Source organism: Lutjanus erythropterus, chromosome 17, assembly GCF_056507025.1.
Source record: "Lutjanus erythropterus isolate fLutEry1 chromosome 17, fLutEry1.hap2, whole genome shotgun sequence".
NCBI lineage: Eukaryota > Metazoa > Chordata > Actinopteri > Lutjaniformes > Lutjanidae > Lutjanus > Lutjanus erythropterus.
This window is the reverse complement of record NC_139333.1, coordinates 26055913-26075367: the sequence shown is the minus strand read 5'-3', so window position 1 is coordinate 26075367 and position 19455 is coordinate 26055913. Positions and strand designations below refer to the sequence as shown.

Sequence of the window (19455 nt, the reverse complement as noted above, 5' to 3'; positions counted from 1 at the left end):
CACTAACACAGAGGTCAGACAAAATCCAGTACACAACATCATAATCTCTAGAACAATGCATGCTCTCATGTTTTCACGTGCCCAAACAACAGAGATATATTTTTTGCAGATTTGTTAAAATTGCACATTATCAGTAGACTAACTAGTGCAGGTGAAAGTCAGAACTAATGGTCAAAAGTTCTTCTTTGTTTTTAAAAAATGGGTGTTTGATTCAAATGTTAAGATAATCACACTATAAAGTTCAGCTAGGTCAGTGGTTCCCAAACTGTCTGGTTTAGAACGAGGCAAGTCCTCGTCACAGGTCGCATGTCTGCCGGTTCTGACCAGTTCAGCGAAGTGTCCTTGTCCCATTTGGAAGTAAAACTGTCCAGTTCACAAGAAGGTCAGGAGTCTACAGCCATGCTAGCATGCTAGTGTTGCTTTGAGCTAACCCTATCGCTAACATGCTCATGTACAGCAGGTATCATTTTTACCTTGTTAAACAACCCCCTACTGCATGTTAGCATGCTAACATTTGATCTATAACTACTAAGTGCAATGCACAGCGAAGGCTGATGGGAATTACAGTAGTTTTAAAGGTTTTTGGTCAAACCAAACTACAAAACAATTACAAACAAATTAAAAATTTGGTGGGCATGGATGAAAAATTTTCAGGGCATGTCATAGTTGTTGAGATATTTTAGTTTGAGTGCTGTGGTGAACCAACCCACTGGACATACCTGAAGCTATGTTGTCGCTAGCAAGGCTAATAACGAGATAACAAGTCCACAGTTATGCTAGCAGCTCTCTGCGGCTGTACTTAGGGACAGCGTGGGTTTGTGCTAAATGCTACTATCAACACCCTAACATGCTCACGGTGACAATGATAACATGCTGTTGTTTAGCAGATAAAATATTTACCATGTTAACATGCTAGCTTTGACATCACAGTCAGTATTCCTTTGGGGATAATGTCTACAAAGTTTCATGGTATATCAGAGTTGTTGAGATATTTCAGTCTGGACTTAAGTCGACTAACTGACTGATCATACCTAAAGCCATGTTGCTAGCAAAGCTACAAACAAGATGACAAGAGAATACAGTTATGTTATGTTAGCAGCTCTGCGAGGCCGTACTTAGTGACAGCGAGGCTTTTGGCTAAATGCCAACATAAACACACCAACATGCTAACAGTGACAGTGCTAACATGCTGATCTTTAGCAGGTACATTGTTTACTATGTTCACCATCTTAGTTTATCGTGTTAGCATGCTAACATTGACTCATCAAGCTCAGTAGGGTTCATCATCAAGTGGTGGACCGACCAACCATGTTGCTAGCAAGGCTAATAACAACATAAAACGAAGAGTCTACATGTTATGCTAGCAGCGCTGAGAGACTGTACTCTGGGACAGTGGGACTTTGGGCTAAATTCAAACATCAACATGCTAACAGTGATAATGCTAACATTCTGATATTTAGCAGGTACAATGTTTACCATGCTCACCACCTTAGTTTAGCATGTTAGCATGCTAACATTGACATCACTGAGGTCAGTAGTGTTCATCCTCTGGGGATAATTAATGTCTGTACAAAATTTCATGGCAATAGTTGTTGGAATTTTCCAGTCTGGATCAAAGTGGTGGAACAACTGACACTGTCAGAGGAAAGACTGAAAAAATAAGCAGATTTCTCTGACAGATTTTTTTTTGTGCTTTCCTACCTTGTTAACTATCTAAACCCTCAGTTTGGGAACCACTGAACTGCACAACCAAGATAAGATAAAACTGGGTTCACAAAGGTGACAGGTACATTAAGTGCTTTAAAGGTTGATTACACACATCTAAAAATGGAATCGTTAGTTGTGGCTTCAGCATGCAACTCAAGAAAAAAGAAGCCAAATGACGGCGAGTTTATAGTCAAATCGCTTTCTGATAACAAGTGCACTGCTGGAGTTTTACTAAGATACAAGCAGAGGAGGGAAACCTGCTTTCGATCGCTCCCTGCTTCGCTCAATCCCGACCACCACAAGAGTTTACAGCTGATTCGGACACAATTTTGAACTTCCAGGAGGGATTGTGGGTGGATTTAGCTCAAAAGCGATGGCACAAAGAAAGCAGCTGGTAATCTTTTTCAGTTTATCGGTGTGTGTCATGAAATGTAAAATAATGCAGGGAACAATGGATTTGTTTGGCTTGCCTCTCACTGAAACACTAACAATAGAAAACAAGCTAAAGACCGCATTTTACATTATACCTCGGGTAGGTGCCTCCTGGCTTTTTTAAGGTATGAGAGGCACCTTATGATAAGAGGGGGGAGAACAACTGTGCACAACACAGGTCAAAGGCACAACACTGGACACAGACGAAGGGAAACAACACCCAAGGTGCTTTGCAAAGGCCCAGAGAACAACAAGGGAAAAAAAGTGCTCCTCAAATGAGACGTTTGGGCATTTTTAACAGCACGCTGTCTGCTCACGACTCATATTAGCAGAATAAAACTGCACAACACACAGTCGAGAGGAAAAAAACAAACAAACAAAAACAAAACAACAAAGAAGAAGAAGAAGAAGAAGTCACATCAAAGTTTGAGCTCTGAGGCCTGACTGAACACGGTCAGGGAGCATGACAACAGCAAAGGTACAGGGTTTTTTTTTTTTTTCTGGTTAAACGCATTCTTTTTGTTCATGCTTGATATAACATAACTGCATCAAATATGTTCTTTATACAAATACGGGTGTATCAAAGTGATCAGTGATAAAGATTAGACGCACCTTAGCTTTTAGGGACAGTGATTCGAATGTGAGTTCAGTCTGTACGATGGGCAACGACGAGATGTTTCAACTCTCCATCTGATATGTGGAAGTATGGCTCAAACTTTGCATTAAGTTGCTCAAATAACACGGCTGCATTTACACCTGTAACAACATTAAATTCACACCTGTTAACATCATCTTTTTGTCCTATTAGTAAAAGAGAATTATGCAGTGAATTTAGGCTGGGATGCACCAACAAGAATTAAATTTTAAAGCTGATTAAATCATGGATTAACTTTAAATTAGTCTGGTTTTTACTATAAACCGAGATTAAAATGATTACATGAAATAAATGCAAAATGTAACATTTAGATTGTGCATTAAATAGGATTTTTGGATGCACAATTGTTACATATTGCTCTTTTAATCCGTCGATTATTTTCACAATTAATCGATCAGTTGTTTGGTCAGAAAATGGTGAAAAATGTTGATCAGTGTTTCCCAAAGCCCAAGATGACGTCCTCAAATGTCTTGTTTTGTCCTCAACCCAAAGATGTTCAGTTTACTGTAATAAAGAAGTAAAGAAACCAGAAAATATTCACAATTCAGAGGCTGGAATTGAAGAATTTTGACTTTTTTTGTAAAGAAAAATTACTTAAACCAATTAATCAATTAACAAAATAATTTGTCAGTCCAGTTTTGCCAGCACAAGTCACTGAATTCTTGAGCAATTCAATAATAAATCATTTAAAAACATATACGACTAAAACCAGGCGAGTAAACATCCGATGTTGTTACAAGTCTTGAAAACAGCAACATCACACAGCAACTTAATGTCACGTATATTTCAAGAGGAGAAATATACTTTGGCCAAGTCGGTATCTATCTGCTGGCACGGAAAAGAAAAAGTCACATAACATCTGAAATAAAGGCTTCCCTCTGAAGACACGTCCTGTCTGGCACGTTCACTGACAGTATGTAAATCTGTGTGACGATGTAGGCTCAGGTATCTCAGGGCTTTAAGCGTGAGGAGTACAATTCAGCTTGCGCCACAGTTGCTACAAGTGCTGCAGGATGTGAGACGAGAGACAGTCGTGTTGAGTTGAGGCGTGGCAACAGAGGCGGCTGCGGGGGGGGCGAACGTGAGAGCAGCACGAGGCCGGGGTGGGAGATAGAGAGAGAGGAGGGGGGCGAGTTAAGGGTTTTGAGGCAGCATACAAACTGGCCACAGTCCGATCCCACCACGCCACGCTTGTTCTGGACAAAATGGCGATGACAGTGGTTTTCCTTATCCCTAATTACAATTTTAAGATATGCAAGAGATCAAAGTAGGATATCTAAGAGAAAACGTGTGTGTGTGTGTTTTTCTTTTTTCTTTGAGGAACACTACAGAAAAAACGTGCAGCTGAAAAACTTTGTGATATTTCAGTCATGGACAGAAAGCAGAGAGGCACTGCATACACGTACTCACATCCATGTCACCGGGTGGGAAACCTTCAGGAAAACTGGTTATGAAAAATGATATTTCCTCCATCGTTTAAAGGGACAGTTCACCACAAAATCAAAAACACACATTTTTCCTCTGGCCTGCAGTGATGTTTATCTATCTAGATTTTTTTTTTTTTTGGTGTGAGTTGCAGTTTTAGAGATATCGGCTGTAGAGATGTCTGACTTCACTCTAATATAACGGGCGCTCTGCTCGAGGTGAGCACCAAAAAATGCGGATTGTGGATTATTCTGAGTAACCGGGTCACTATTTCTGCAAAGAGACACTGCTGTTGAGTTTTTCAAACGTATTTTTTTGGTGCTTTGAGCCCCACAAGCCGAGTGCCATTTAGTTCCATTATATTGGAGAGAAGTCAGACATCTCTACAGCCGATATCTCCAAAATTCTGCAACTCACACCAAAACTATCTAGATGGATAAACGGCACTACAGGTAAGAAAACTGTATTTTAGAGTTTAGGGTGAACTCTCCCTTTAAAATAGACTCACCCACCAGAATATGTAAATATATGACAACTATGATACAGAAATCAATAATTACACCATTTGCATTCAAATTTTTCATATAATTTCATCATGTAGCCTATATAGATTTATATAGATTCCTCACATGCCTTGACAAATTGTACACAGGTGTTGTTTAGTCTTTTTTTTTTTCTTTTTTGAGTCTTTTGTTTTCTTTTGCGCGGAAATATCCCAAAATTTCTCCCTGCGAGGACAGACCGGATCGAGCCCGAGAACAGGAAACAGGAAGGAGCAGGATGCCGCAGTGCTGAACCGTAGGGCTGGGTATCGGTAATCGATACCTTTCAGGTACCGACTGGAATAACCCAGTACCAAGTTGTGTCAAAAATTCCGCAGTCAAACGATGCCTGGATTTGATCCTTTTGGTACCCAGATCTAGAAAAAAAATGACTGTTTATAAGCGTTGTTCGTAAAGAAGAAAAGGTATTGAATGAAGTACTCCGCTGGCGACGTGATTTTGTAAAGCGATACCCAGCCCTACTGAACCGAGACAGGCCGTCTGTGAGATGAGCGCCTGTCGCCCTGTTTCAGCTGTTTCTAAAGACTCGTAGAGAGCGGAGGAAATGCTGCACCAGGCTGGCTCAAGCAGAGCGATCGGACTCTGCGTCATCGTCCTCCGTCCCGTCCTTCCGCCTCCTGGCTCGGTTTGTTGTGCCGCGACCTGCCTCGGGAGGAGCGCAGGGAAGGGAGGGAGGGGGGTGAGAGAGGGAGTTTGGGTGGGTTGGGGTTGGACGGCGGGCACAGGCGCACGCTCCGTCAACAGATTCAGGTACGGAGAGCAGCTCAGTCAGTGGAGTTGTGTTCATTCCTTTATGTCCTTTGAGAGTCCTGAGGAGATTTCTGCGAAGTCGACAGAGCCAAACATATAAGAGAGAGGAAGAATCCTGTCCTGATGATGATGAAGATGATGATAATGACTTATAGTAGCTCTGTGCTGGGCGTCCATCCACTGACACTAATTATAATAATAATAATAATAACGATGAGAGGCTACAATCAGCACCGTAGCCTGCACCGAAGTGACACTGACCATCGAACAGCTGCTATGAGGAGAACCGCTCTCTTGTATTCCCTTTTAAACTCCCCCTCAAGTGTTCCACGGCCAGCGACGGAGGAGAACAAAACGAGAAGACAAGTCAGGGTCGTGTTGCAGCGCTGGAGGAGGGGTGGGGTGGGGCATTCCCCGCTGTGGAAAGGCACACCAGAGGAGGAGGGAAGGTGGGGTTGATGATGATGATGATGATGACGATGACGGCGGTGGCGGTGATGGTAGAGAGAGGTGGCGTCGGAGGGGGGTAAACTCATGGACCTTGATGACAAAACTGGAGGAAATGTTCGCGTTATTGTTTTGTGTTTTTGTTGATTAAGTGTTATTTAGCTCAGGTTGCGGGTCTCTTCACATCCGCGAGCCTCGCTCCTGAAGGATCTGCGGGGACAGAAGGAAAAAATACGTCAGCGCAAACAGAAACTTTCTGTAAGGAAAACAATAAAAGGTGGTGTGACATTTGAAGTCATTTATCAAGACAAAATTCCACATGTTTTCTGGACATTTGACTAAAGATTTCTGAGTTTACGAGATGGCCCTGAATGCACCGTGAAATCCTTGTGTTAATACTATCAATGTGCTTTTCACGGGATTTGTTGACTATGAGAAGAATCTAAAACCTCTGCAGCCTTATCTTTTGGAGAGACTCGTGTTCGGCAGACTGCTCACCTTGGCCTTCTCGGTGGGCTCGATGACGATGCCGTTGGTGGAGTTGTTGAGTTCCCGGGAAACTACACATAGAAACTCTGCCTGGTCCTCGTTGCCGTAGTTATAAGAGGAGCCGATGCTTATGAGCTGAGAAGAAAAAAAAAAAAAAGACGAAAGACAGGAACTTGTCAGGTTGACTCAGTGGAACAAATAATGATTTTTCTTTTTTTTCTCTGAAATGAGACAAGTTTCCTCTGTTTTATATCATTATAAATCCAATACAGTTACTAATTACCCATTAAAAAATGTAGTCAGTAACTTATACCAAGTATCACAATATTAAAGTGATGTAACTTTAACTTAAATGAATCCTGTCACAATCTTGACACTTGAAAAACAGCTCTTGATCACTTTCTCAATTAATCTGTCAGTTGTTTGGTCCAGGAAATGATGAAAAAGGACCGAGAAGACGTCCACAAATGTCTTGTTTTGTCCACAACTCAACAATATTCAGTTTACTGTCAGAGAGGAGTAAATAAACTTTGATTCAATTAAAAAAAATGATTCAAAACGATTCACTGATTATCTGGGATAAGTCTGGGACAGCTGAAAGCAGAATTCGGGACACTTAAGAAAAGCGTTCATTTCGAGCCCTGGGATACACTTAAAGGGACAATTCACTCAAAAATCAGGAGAACATATATTTGCATTTATCCATCTAGATAGTTTTGGTGTTAGTTGCAGAGTTTTGGAGATACTGGCTGTAGAGATGTCTGAGTTTTCTCCAATATAATGGAACTAACTGGCAACACATGATCAGCGGTAAAACCGCTTCGTGCTGGCTGTCCCACCCACTGTTTTCCTACGGAGAGTGCGGTGGCGCCCGACTAAGCGGCACCGCACTCTCCGGCATGATGCACTGCTCGGATCTGCCGCTGGCCGCAGCGCTCAGGGTTCAAATTATTTGAAGTTATATACTTATACTGTTATAAATATCTTCGAATTGAATGACTTTAGAAACATTTCTTGACAAATGTTTTAAGCTCATCTCCAAACTGAAGCTTGAAACCACAGAGCTGAAGCCACTAAAGGAAAAACTAAAAACTGGTAAGAGGAAAAAAAAAAATAAAAAAATGAAGCTGCGTTTTCTGCACCTGTTCAAACTTCCAACCGTCCGACATGGTTGAGACCATCTGTGTGAGTTCCTCCTCTTGGCACTGTAGTACTCGATACACATGCTTCACAGGGCCCTGAGGGACGTGACAAGAGCACACACACACGCACACACGCGCGCGCACACACACACAGAAAACAACATCAATGATCTCCACACAAACAAACAAAAAAGCTATTTCTGGCTGTATTTTACTGGAAGAAAGTCTGGTGCACAGATTCATTCTATTCTCGGTCGTCTGACCTGCTCTCATTGTTCTGGCGTTCCGTACCTGAGATGTCCGGTTCTCGTTGTCCCGTATCCTCTCTTTAACCAGCCTCACCAGCGACGCGATGTTGTAGAACTCGGCTTCCTCCAGAACACCTGACACGTGACAAAACGGATCATCAGACTTTATCATTCGTCCTTTACCTGACAGATACGACTCCGCGTGATGTTTGAGCAAAATCGAACAGCGGGGATCGAAACACTTTACCCTCCTCGGCCAGGTTTTTATCCATGATCAGTTTTCCGTGCCTCAGGTAGTTCAGGATGGGGCCGAAGTATGTGGGGTCCCTGTCGATCAGGTAGGCTCCTGTCTCGTCCTGCAGGAACACATGGAGACACATGAGCACTTTGTAGAAACTGTGAGGACGGTGAAATTGATTGAGTCACATGATGTCCACAAAAAATTGATGGAAAGAATAAAAGCTACAACTAGCTATGATTTTCATTGTCGATGAATTTTTTCTCTATTAGTCGTTTAGATGTTTGGTCTAAAAAATGTCAAAAAATTGTGAACATTTTCAATCAGTGTTTCCCAAAATCCAAGATGACGTCATCAAATGTCTTAGTTTTCCCACAACCCAAAGATATTCAGTTTACTTTCATTAAAAGAAGAAACTAGAAAATATTCACCTTTAAGAAGCTGAAATCAGAGAATTCTTCTTAAAAAAATGACTCAAACTGATCAATCGATTATCAAAATAGTTATAATAATGTTATAATTAGCTCAGGACAAAAAAATATTTTGCTCTTAGGCTGCAACTAACAATTATTCCCATGGTTAATTGATTAATTAGAAAAATAGATCCAAACATGTGGAGCTCATGGACACATGTGGACAGCTGTTTCTCATTTATGAAAGAAAACAACATTTTACTGATAGTAAAAATATCAGATTTTACAAATATGGTAAACAGAGAGAAATATAGACTACTACTGTGTCACCCGTGGAGAAATTTCCCAGACTCCTTTTAAAAATCTTGCAATTTTGTGAGTTACTGAGCAAGGAGAAACTTTATAAACTTTATGAAATGCTGCATACAACAAATTCTTAATTATTCATGCCTTCTTGTAAATTCAGCATTAAATGTGACATATTAAATTGCTTGTTTATTTGTAAAAATAAACACCATCAGTCAAGGCATGTCCCGTCTGAAGTGCATCTACCTGCCAACATTTAGCCGTTCGATCAAACCGTTTCAACTGATTTCACCATTTACATTTTACATTAACGAAAGAAGACAACATTTTCCAGGTTCCTACACCTTTTTCAAAGTCAGATTCAACCTTACAACTGCAGTAAATTACATATTTATGTAGACATACACTCATAATAATATTTCACCTCTTTTTCACATCCAGTTGTTATTGTGCTACAGAAGGGTGAGAAATTAAAGGAGAACAACAAAGTTTCATGTTTCAAAATATGTAAGTAGACTTGGCATCCAGGCTGTGCAAATATCTGACTTATTTTATTTCTTTATCTAAAAAGTGAACTATTCAGTCAGGTAACGAAGCAGTATAGAGCACTTAATCCAAAATCCAAGCACTTTGAAACCATGTAAACATTCAAATTGTAAAAGTGTTTTCAAGGATTTCCAAACTCTGCATTTTATTGATTGTAAGATTGTCAAATTTTACAAATACAGTAAAAAGTAAGGAATATTTGCTCATTTTTTTGGTCACCTGTGGAGAAATTTCCCAGACTCCCTTAAGAAATCTTGCAATTTTGTGAGTAACTGAACTAGAAGAAACTTTATGAACTTCATGAAACACTGCCTGTGACAAACTCTTAATTATTTGGGCCTTCTCGTAAATTCGGCTGATGTTATACATTAAGTTATTTCTTTCTTTGTGTAAAAAAAGCTGCATGTTAAAACAAGGTGTAAACAGCCAGGGTTTTTTTCTTAAAGCTCTCAAATATTGATATCTGTATCTGTTATCTATTGTAGAGATTTACTAATAAATCTAGTTTTGTCTGCGCTCTACTGAGGGTTTTTCCCACATGGCCCCTGTAGAAAATGGAGAAAATAAAATGAAGTACTTGAAAATACAGCATCTGCTCTTTCTCCCTGAAGGTTACTTACATTACATTTATTTAGTTAAGGCTCTTATCCGAAGCGACTTACAATAAGTGCATTCAACCATGTGGATACAACCCCAAACTGGCAAGAATCGTACAAGAACATCATCCTCATCAAATATGCCGGACTGCTGAAGTGCTACATTTAGAAACAACAAGAGAGTTAATGTTTTATGTCGTAGAGGTGCATTAATTTTTCATGATGTTAGCAGAGGTTTGTCTTCGTTTCAGGCTGTAAAACACTGCAGGAAACAGCTGGGAGCAAACTGCAGAGGTGGAGGTGGACAGGAAAAATATTTGTCCCTTCAAATTCTGATAATCGCTTGAGTTCACTTTCAAGCAAACAGTTTTGCCTCTCTGATGTTTTTCTCTGTCTTATATCTCTATAAATGAAATATCTTTGTGTTTTCTACTGCCTGTAGAAATCCTACACACGCGTCCTGTAAGTCATTTTCAAACACAAATGTCAAATATTATGAAGTTCTGGTGAAGATTTGGTGCTTTTCTTTGTCTGATGGGAAACTTAAATGAGCTTCTCATAATCCTGACAACAGGCGAGTCAGCAGACCTTGACTTCAGACTGAATATCTTTGGATTTTGGTTCAACAAAACCAGCGATTCGAAGATATAATAACCTTGGGCCTCAGGAAATTGTGATGCCCCCGTTCTCACAAATTCTGGACATTTTTTTGGGGAGGGAAGAAACGATAAACGGATACCGAGAAAATAATCATCAGATGTATCTCTGCAGGACAGAAGAGCATTTGTTTTAAAGGTCACTTTGATCGTTTCATAATGATTTTTCATACATTTGTGATGAGTATCGATATCAGTGTTTTAATTAATATCATGACAACGTTAAAGGGCCAGAGGGTGGGAATTTGCGACATCTAACAGCGAGCCTGCAGACTGCAAACACCTCGCCTCACTGTCCCCTTCCAAGCGTACAGGAGAATTGGGGGCGCAACAATTAGTCGACAAAAATCGATCGCAAAAATTACTTGCCAACAAATCTAACTGTCGACAATTTGTTGGTTATGTCACTGCGCATTTATTAACGCTGTGGAGGTGAACTACATAGAATTTTTAAGGAGCTGATCCGACTTTACGTTCCCTCCCGTCTCTGCTGAGAGGTGCACGAGCATTTCACCCTCAACATGGCAAAGGAAAGGATTACTTGTAAGGTCGACCTCGTTTATCATGGGAGCACGTTGGTAATACATGAATATTTGAAGGGGAGGGACGCTGGACGTGTGGACGATGTGGACGATGTGGACTTGGACTCACCTCAGTAAGACAGCTTGTTAACTAGCATGCAGTTAAAAGACAAGAGAACTGTCTGTAACTGCATGCAGGTTTCCACAATCAAGAAGAAAAATATGGCTTGAATGTCAGTATTTCCCACAATCATTTATTTGTGGCGACCTGACACAAATAAAACATCGGCCATAAACCACAGAAAATGCAAAAAGACGTATCTAGAGTCCATTCTGTAGGTATAAACATCACATTCTACAGTAACAAAAACACAACAATTCTTATTTTCAGGTGATTATACACTAATGAAAACATACTTCTGAATATTATATTCTGCCAATAAATCCCTGTAAATCTTACACACTGGACCTTTAAGATCCAAACACAGTTAAAATCCATTTTGGTTTATTTTTACTTGAATATCTCAATTTTATGCTACTTTATTCTTCTACTTTCAGAGGTAAAAATAATGTCCTCCACACAGAGCCCGAACGAAACTGGATTTTTGGGGCTAATACTGTTATTGATCATAGGACGTAAAAAGAATTAGAATATATATATGGACTGATATTATGACATGATATCAGGGGACTGAAACAGTAAACTCTCACTGATATTTTTTTTTAAATATAAATAACTATGAATTAAAAAAAATCACAAAAAGAACAAAAATATATAGATATTAAATTTGAACTCAAATGTACATAAAATTTTAAAAAAGTAATTAAAAAAACATAAAAAACAATCTACATTTAGAAAAATAAAAAAGAGAAAATAATTGACCAATTATTCCATTATGAAAATAATCATTAGCTGCAGCCCTAAGAACTATATTGGCTAAACAATTTCACCGCATTTTATATTGAGGTAATTCAAAAGTAACAGAAAGTAATCCATTTATTTGACTTTAAAATTGTGATACTTGGATTACATTACAGACTACATTTTTTGACAGGTAGTTAGTAACTGTATCAGAGTACATTTTTAAAGTAACCCTCCCAACCCTGATTATAACTGGGACAAAAGGATAAATTTGATTTGATTTGCCACCAATTACCAAGAAGGAAACAAGATCCAAACATAAATTTTGCAAACTTTTTTTAAAAAGGATTATTATTTGCTTTAAAGCGTGATTTATAATAATCACGACTTTGCATACATTTGCTATAATGTCATGATATATTAGAAATATCATTACTAATACTGTGATACTAACTGAAGTGGAGGCAATACCTTACAGCACTATCAATGAGATAAATTGATAAATGATTTGCTATCAATTATCATGAAAGAAATAAGTCCCATTCATGCATTTTTTCTTGTTTTGATGATTAAAGATCCAGCTGTTCGCCTGGCAGTGTGTACTCACTTTGTCAGAGTCCAGGTCCGGGTCCTCCTGACACAGCCGGAACAGGAATGATTTTGGGTCCCTGCACAGCGTCTGTTTGGTCGTGATGAAGTAGGTCCCACCGACGTTGAGACGAACCCAGCGTGAGCCCGGCTTCTCCGCCGGTTCGGACGGGGAGCTCGGGTTGCTCTTCACCGGGAACCCGAACACCGACCGTCCGCCGCCGCCGCCACCACCACCGCTCGACACCCCGCCGGGACTGAGCTGGCTGCTCCGCGGCGGAACCATGAGAGTGGGCGAAGCCAGGCGCACCGAGCCCCGCACGTCGCGGTGCTCCGGCTGCTCTATGGAGGCAGTACCGCTCGGTTCCACAACATGCAGTTCAGCCATGTTTTCTTCGTCTCAAAAAAAAAAAAAAAACCACACACACACACACAACCGCACGATTAGCTAACGATTCACTGCGGGGAAACAATTTCTCTCAGCCGATTTGTAAACAGAGCGAGGGTGATATTTTTCTCTCCGACGGGGTGGCTGACATCAGGGCGTTGCTGCTCACACTCGACCGCCTCCACCTCCAACACCAAACATTAAGACACAAATATGACTATCAGCGGCTGTACGATGTTAGCAGCATCGCGTTTAATCGTTTCTTCACAAGATAAATTGGTCATTCTTGTCTATTCAAACGTTAATCAGAGAAAGGCAATTCTTCCGGGTTGTAACGTGATTACTGTTTACTTCCGCTATGTCATCGCTTTTCAAAATAAAAGCAAACAAACGTTTTTTTTGTTTCTTTCTTTCTTTTATTTATGAACAAAATTGCACATGGAAATCAAAAAAATTCAGTAAAACACATAAAGTTAAAGAATTTAAGACAACATTAAAAATAAATATAAATAAGGGAAAACTAAATGAATATTTAAAAAAAATATATTAATAAATAAAGTACAAAATACATAATAAAAGAGTATTGAAAAGTTTAATTACACACCAACAACAAGCAACACATACACATGGTTTGGAGAGTTACTTTAAAAATATTCCAATACAGTTATTAATTACCTGTTAAAATATGATCAGTAACGTAATGTACCACAATGTCCACAACTTTAGTTTACTGTCAGAGAGGAGTAAAGAAACCTGAAAATATTCATAGAAACTGAAATAAAAGAATGGTGACTTTTTATATTAAAAAATGATTCAAAACGATTAGTCAATTATAAACTAGATGCAGATTATGTAGTAGTCGATTAATAGTTGATTAATCGTTTTATTTGTTTGTTGTTAGGTTTATTAGCCTGTCCAGCTGCTCCGTGTGCAATTTATTTATTAATTGATTGATTTAAGGACACAAAATGGCGAAATTTCCACCCAGTTAAGCTTTTTTTTTCGCTAAAGGCTGTGATGATAGGTGCGTTTGAGATGAGCCAGGCCTGCGCAGATCAGCGATCGATCAGCGGCGGTCGGCGCACAATGCATGCCGGTTAGATTTGTGTCCGACTTGATCCCCACTTGCTCTGACGTTATGCACACGTAGGCAACGATAACCTCAAAGCCAGGCGCCACAGCTGCTCTCCACCGACTGCAAACACCTGGCTATCACCTGATCGACAAGCTGACAGGCTCTGATTGGCTCTTAATTTTGACAACAAACACCACGTGTTGTATAAAATACTGATTTTCTGTGTAACTGTAATATTTAATGCTGGACATATCAGTCTTCTGTTGTGCAATGAAGTTTTAATCAGTCAGCAAGCAGATATTTAGTGTCTGATAATAATAAGGGTTATACAAATATATATATATATATATGACTTATCAAAAGAACAGTTTAGTGCTTTACAGTGAAAAATAAAAAAGCTTCAATGCAAATGCTCAATTTAAAATAAAATAAAATAAAACAGGAGACATTTTAAGAGAGAAAATAATGATCAAAGCTGGTACAAGGATTTTATAACTGGTTATGAAACAGCCTGAATTTAATTCTGCTGCCTCTATATGACCTACATAAGTTAATAAGACCATCAGTGAGAGAATTGACTGTTTCTATATAGTTTTTCTTCATGTCTGTCACCACATTGAATTCTCAGTGAAATCAGATGAGCCTGTGTTCACAAAACAGAAGCAGGAGGAGATTTTTATCGACATACTTTTATCTTTGACTTTATATTTTGTCATTATTACAGTGGAAATATCAGCAAACTGCAACATGCAATCCTTCAGAAATACATACAGTACATTTTTAAATAGAATTATATTATTTCAATCATAATCAATTGAGCTGGAAAAAAAAGATTAAATAACTGGCTAAGTCCTACAAAGTGGTATTTCTTCTAATCAGACTGTCTGTTTTGTCTTTCTGTCTGTCTGATCTTTCTTTTTAACAAAAGAAAGGAAGAAGAAAATACTCTTCTGTGACTCAGAATAATAATAAAGCTCCCTGGGCTGCAGAAACTGAGGCATGCATATTGTGTCCATGGAAAGGTTATTGTAAATTTGTCTAACAACCTTTCTAAGTTTGAGAGTTTTTTTCCCCCAAAACATAATATAACTAAAGACACACTAATTACTATGATTGATTGGGACAGAATGCCTCAGTCTATATACTTCTGCTGTTTGTTCCTGATAGAAATAACCTCCTTTTTTCTTTTCAAAGTGAGCAGAAGTCCTGAAAAGACTGATGAAGGTGACCAGAGAGCTTTCTGTGCACGTTCAGAGGTCAAGGCTGAAGGAAGACATGACGAGGCAGACAGACGAGAGGCTCATGTTCATCATCGTCAGCTGAAGGATCAAAGCTGCAACGGAGGGAAGAAGAGCCACGATGACTTGGTTCAGAAGAAACTGCCAAACCCTTCTAGGGAACTGGAAAAACAGCTGAACCAGAGAGCGTGAGGCCACACAGAGAGATGATGCCCCAGACACACACTGGAGAGGATGGAGACAATTACAAACCAAGTCTGCAAACACAAAAGTCAAATTCTGCAAAGTTATAAAAAGGTGGAACAGACAGAAAGAGGCAGCAGCTGTACACAAACTCAAATGAACACATCTGTCCTTTCAACACTAGAGGGAGCCACACAGCAGACTTTTTAGACTGTAAGTTAGAGCAAAACCATGAATCCTGGAAGAAAAGATTGAAGGCGACTGGGGCTGTCTGAGAACCACCGAACAACAGTGTTACAAAGACAGGCACAAAAACAACGAGTGAAAGAAGAAATAGAGTCAAACCTGCAGATACTAAAGTTGTTAAGAACAAAACAGAGTCAGCAGCTGGGTGTCACTGAAGGTGTGGTTCATTCTGATGTAAATGCATTTCATTTTTCCTCCAGGTGAATTCGTCCTCTTCAGTTCTACACTTGCAGAGTCATACAAGAACAAATGAAACCACCGGTGGTTGCTATTCACCAAACCTCTGCAGAAAATCAAACAGTTCAAAGAGAGAGTTGGAGAGAAGTCCTACAAAGAAAAGAAATCCTGCAGAGAACATAAACAAAGTCAAAATACTACCATGGAAGTGAATAAATAATAAGGGGCATATCTATATTGGAATAGCTTTTTTGTAAAGGACAAATTTGTAATATATTTACTGTAATAAATCATAAAATTACTATGCCCTGTCATCAAAGATTAAGGAAACATGTTAAGTGGAAATACTGGCCACCACCTAATGACAGAAAACTTTGCTTCTGATTCACATCTTACGAGTGTTTTGACATGTTTTGACGCTGAACGTCTAATAAATAAATAATTTGATAGAAAATTTGGCTTGTTAAGTCTCATATAATCGTGTTTGTTTATTGTCTTAAAGAGAGACTATTTCTATCTAATTTGATATGCAGCACAGCTTTTTTCATCTTATTGTGGTAACATGTTTGTTAATAGTCTAATAAAGAATGTGTTATTTCTTAGTTTTTTTTCTAGTGTCATACAAAGAAAAAAAACAACAACAACAACACGGTGTTGCTCTCCTACTGTTTACGTGGGTTTTCTCCTGGTGCTCTGGTTCCCCCACAAAAAAACAAAACAAAACAAAACAAAACAAAACAAAACAAAAAACAAACAAACAAACAAAACCACTAGTCTAGTGTTTACGTGGGTTTTCTCCAGGTGCTCTGGTTCCCCCACACCATCAGAAACATACATTTGTTGTCATAAACATGTCTGACATCTTCATGTTTCATTGTGACTTGTTGTAGAGCATTAGGTTAGACACTAAACCAAACTTAATAATAATAATAATAATAAATAATAAATAAATAATAATGGGGCAGCATGGTGGTGCAGTGGTTAGCACTGCCCCCTCACAGCAAGAAGGTCTCGGCTCCCCGGCTGGGGCGGGGCCTTTCTGTATGGAGTTTGCATGTTCTCCCCGTGTCTGCGTGGGTTCTCTCCAGGTTCTCCGGCTTCCTCCCACAGTCCAAAGACATGCATGCAGGTTAATTGGTGACTCTAAATTGCCCGTAGGTTGTGAGTGTGAGTGTGAGTGGGTGTCTGTCTCTATGTGTCAGCCCTGCGATGAACTGGCGACTTGTCCAGGGTGAACCCCGCCTCTCGCCCAGTGTCAGCTGGGATAGGCTCCAGCAACCCGCGACCCTTACGGAATAAGCGGTTACAGAAAATGGATGGATGGATGGATAAATAATAATAAACAGTAACTCTGCCAAAGTGTCTCTTTTGGGTCACTTTGCCGGTCCCAAGCCCGGATAAAAGAGGAGGGCTGGACATTGAGCTAGCAGTTGGCAAATGGCCAATTATGCAAATTAGTCATTTAGTGATTTCTGGTGACTTACACGACAGCCAATAGCTGCTTTCCTTACTGAGGAATTGGCAGCACTGTATCCTGCTTGTTACATGGTTATGCACTAAATAAAATCATTAATTTGACACAAAAGCTTCTTTTGTGTTTGTGAATCAGAGAGATAAAAAACACTGCAGCAAGGATTTCACCTCTTCCATTATGCAGATTGCAGACAGCGAGCACGATCCTGTCAGTTTACATCAGATGATTCTGATTCACCAACAGTTAACAATTATTCTCTAAATTGACCGATTAGTTGTTTGGTCCAAGAAATGTCAGAAAATGGTGAAAAATGTCGATCAACACTGAATGTCTTGTTTTGTCCACAACTCAAAGATATTCAGTTTACTGTCAGAGAGACGTACAGAAAATATTCACATTTAAGAAGCTGAAGTCAGAGAATTTGGAGCTTCTTCTTAACTTAACTTCTTGACTCAAAACAATTAATCGATTATCAAAATAGATGCAGATTAATTTAACAGTCTACTAATTATAGATTAATCATTGCAGCTCTAAGTGTATTAGTTTGTCCAGCTGTTCCTTCATTTACAATTGATTGTTTGATTGATTGATTGATTGATTGATTGAATGATTGATTTAAAGACAAAAAAAACCATGAAATTTACACCCAGTGGAACATGTCTTAATCATAATGAATGTGTGCACTGAGCATGGTAGTATGTTGTCCTTTATTTTAAAATTATAATCTTACTAATAATCCCTATTTTCTACTAAATGTATCTGTAATCTGATTACATCTTTTTTAAATCTGTAAATGTAATGGAATACAGTTACCTGTTACATGTAATCTATTACTCCTCGAGTCTGGGAACGATGTTGATTGTCGATTCACATACACACGACACAACTCGTCTGACAAGCCAGAAGATCTGAGCTCCTAAAAGCTGAACAGTGCAACAGTTTTCTTATCCAGTGTATTTAATCTGACAAAGGCCTCAGACTTTGTGTTTGACGTTGTGGTTGTTTTGACCCAGCAGGAGGTCGGGGACACTACTATGTGACACTACTTGTCTTATTTTGTTTCTGTTTTAGCTTTTTTATTTATATCTTTTACTCTGAGCCCTATTGTCTTGTTAATTGGATTTCAGGAGTCCTCCTTCATCACCAGCATCATCATCATCGTTGTTATAATTCTTATTGAAGATGTTCCTTTCCATTCTTCCATGTGACAAGCTTTCAGTTTATCTACACACTCTGTCAAATGACTCAAAATACTAATTTTATTATTTCTTTTAGTGTTGATATGATTAGGACCGATCCTTCTGCAAACAGTCCACAAGAGGACCAGAAACACCCACAGAAAGACAGACACTGACATGGACCAAAGTCCAAAAGGTCAAGTGTATTAAAAGGGGGGAAATGGCAAATAAATTATAATTACATGTGAGTACTCAGAATAATCAGGCCATAACTGAATGCTGTAAAGAAAGAGGAGACTGAAAATTATGTTGTTAAATTTATTTCTTTAGCTATGAGCATGATCTGCAGACTACAGGTAACCTACAGGTGATCTAACAGGATGTTCGTGTCTCTATACTCTCGTAAGTCTGTGGAAAGTCTGACTTGACTGCAGACTTTTGTCTGCACCTCCTGCTGCGGCCTCCTGATCTCGTCTGCTCTCCAGGCGAGGCGCAGTTTATCTCAGAAAAAAGGGGGTAATACTGCTTTTTAATCCGACCCCGCCCCGTTTAACGTTCTGCAGCGAGGACCCTCTGGAATCCTCAGCAACAGCGTGTCAAACTTAGTCTACTTTGGCGCTCTCTGCCGGGGAAGAACTGTAATTACAACTGCAATAACCACCATGTTTTCACTGTGAGGGTATCTAAATGCTACATTATGGTTTAAACGTAGTGTATCGTGTTAACACGAGCGCGGTGGTACACATGTAAAAATGCCAAACCAAGCGCTACGCCGAAATCCAAGCAATTATACACTATTTCATTTTTAAATATATGGCAGTTCTACTTCTAGACATCGTCGGGGGTATAGCTCAGTGGTAGAGCATTTGACTGCAGATCAAGAGGTCCCCGGTTCAAATCCGGGTGCCCCCT

At 39.4% G+C, this 19455-nt stretch overlaps 1 protein-coding gene and 1 non-coding gene across 2 annotated transcripts; one reads left to right on the top strand and one right to left on the bottom strand.

Annotated features, from left to right (window-relative positions):
• Positions 1–4133: 4133 nt before the first annotated feature.
• Positions 4134–13324, bottom strand: kctd2 (potassium channel tetramerization domain containing 2). Its single transcript, XM_084740661.1, has 6 exons — positions 12604–13324; positions 8106–8214; positions 7902–7993; positions 7611–7706; positions 6478–6603; positions 4134–6189 (listed from the first exon to the last, which is right to left on the bottom strand). Exons 1-6 carry the CDS (start codon positions 12970–12972, stop codon positions 6160–6162), a joined length of 822 nt encoding a protein of 273 aa, XP_084596787.1. The 5' UTR covers positions 12973–13324; the 3' UTR covers positions 4134–6159.
• Positions 13325–19383: 6059 nt separating this feature from the next.
• trnac-gca (transfer RNA cysteine (anticodon GCA)) lies at positions 19384–19455 on the top strand. Its single transcript has one exon. It is a non-coding gene; the product is annotated as a tRNA-Cys (tRNA).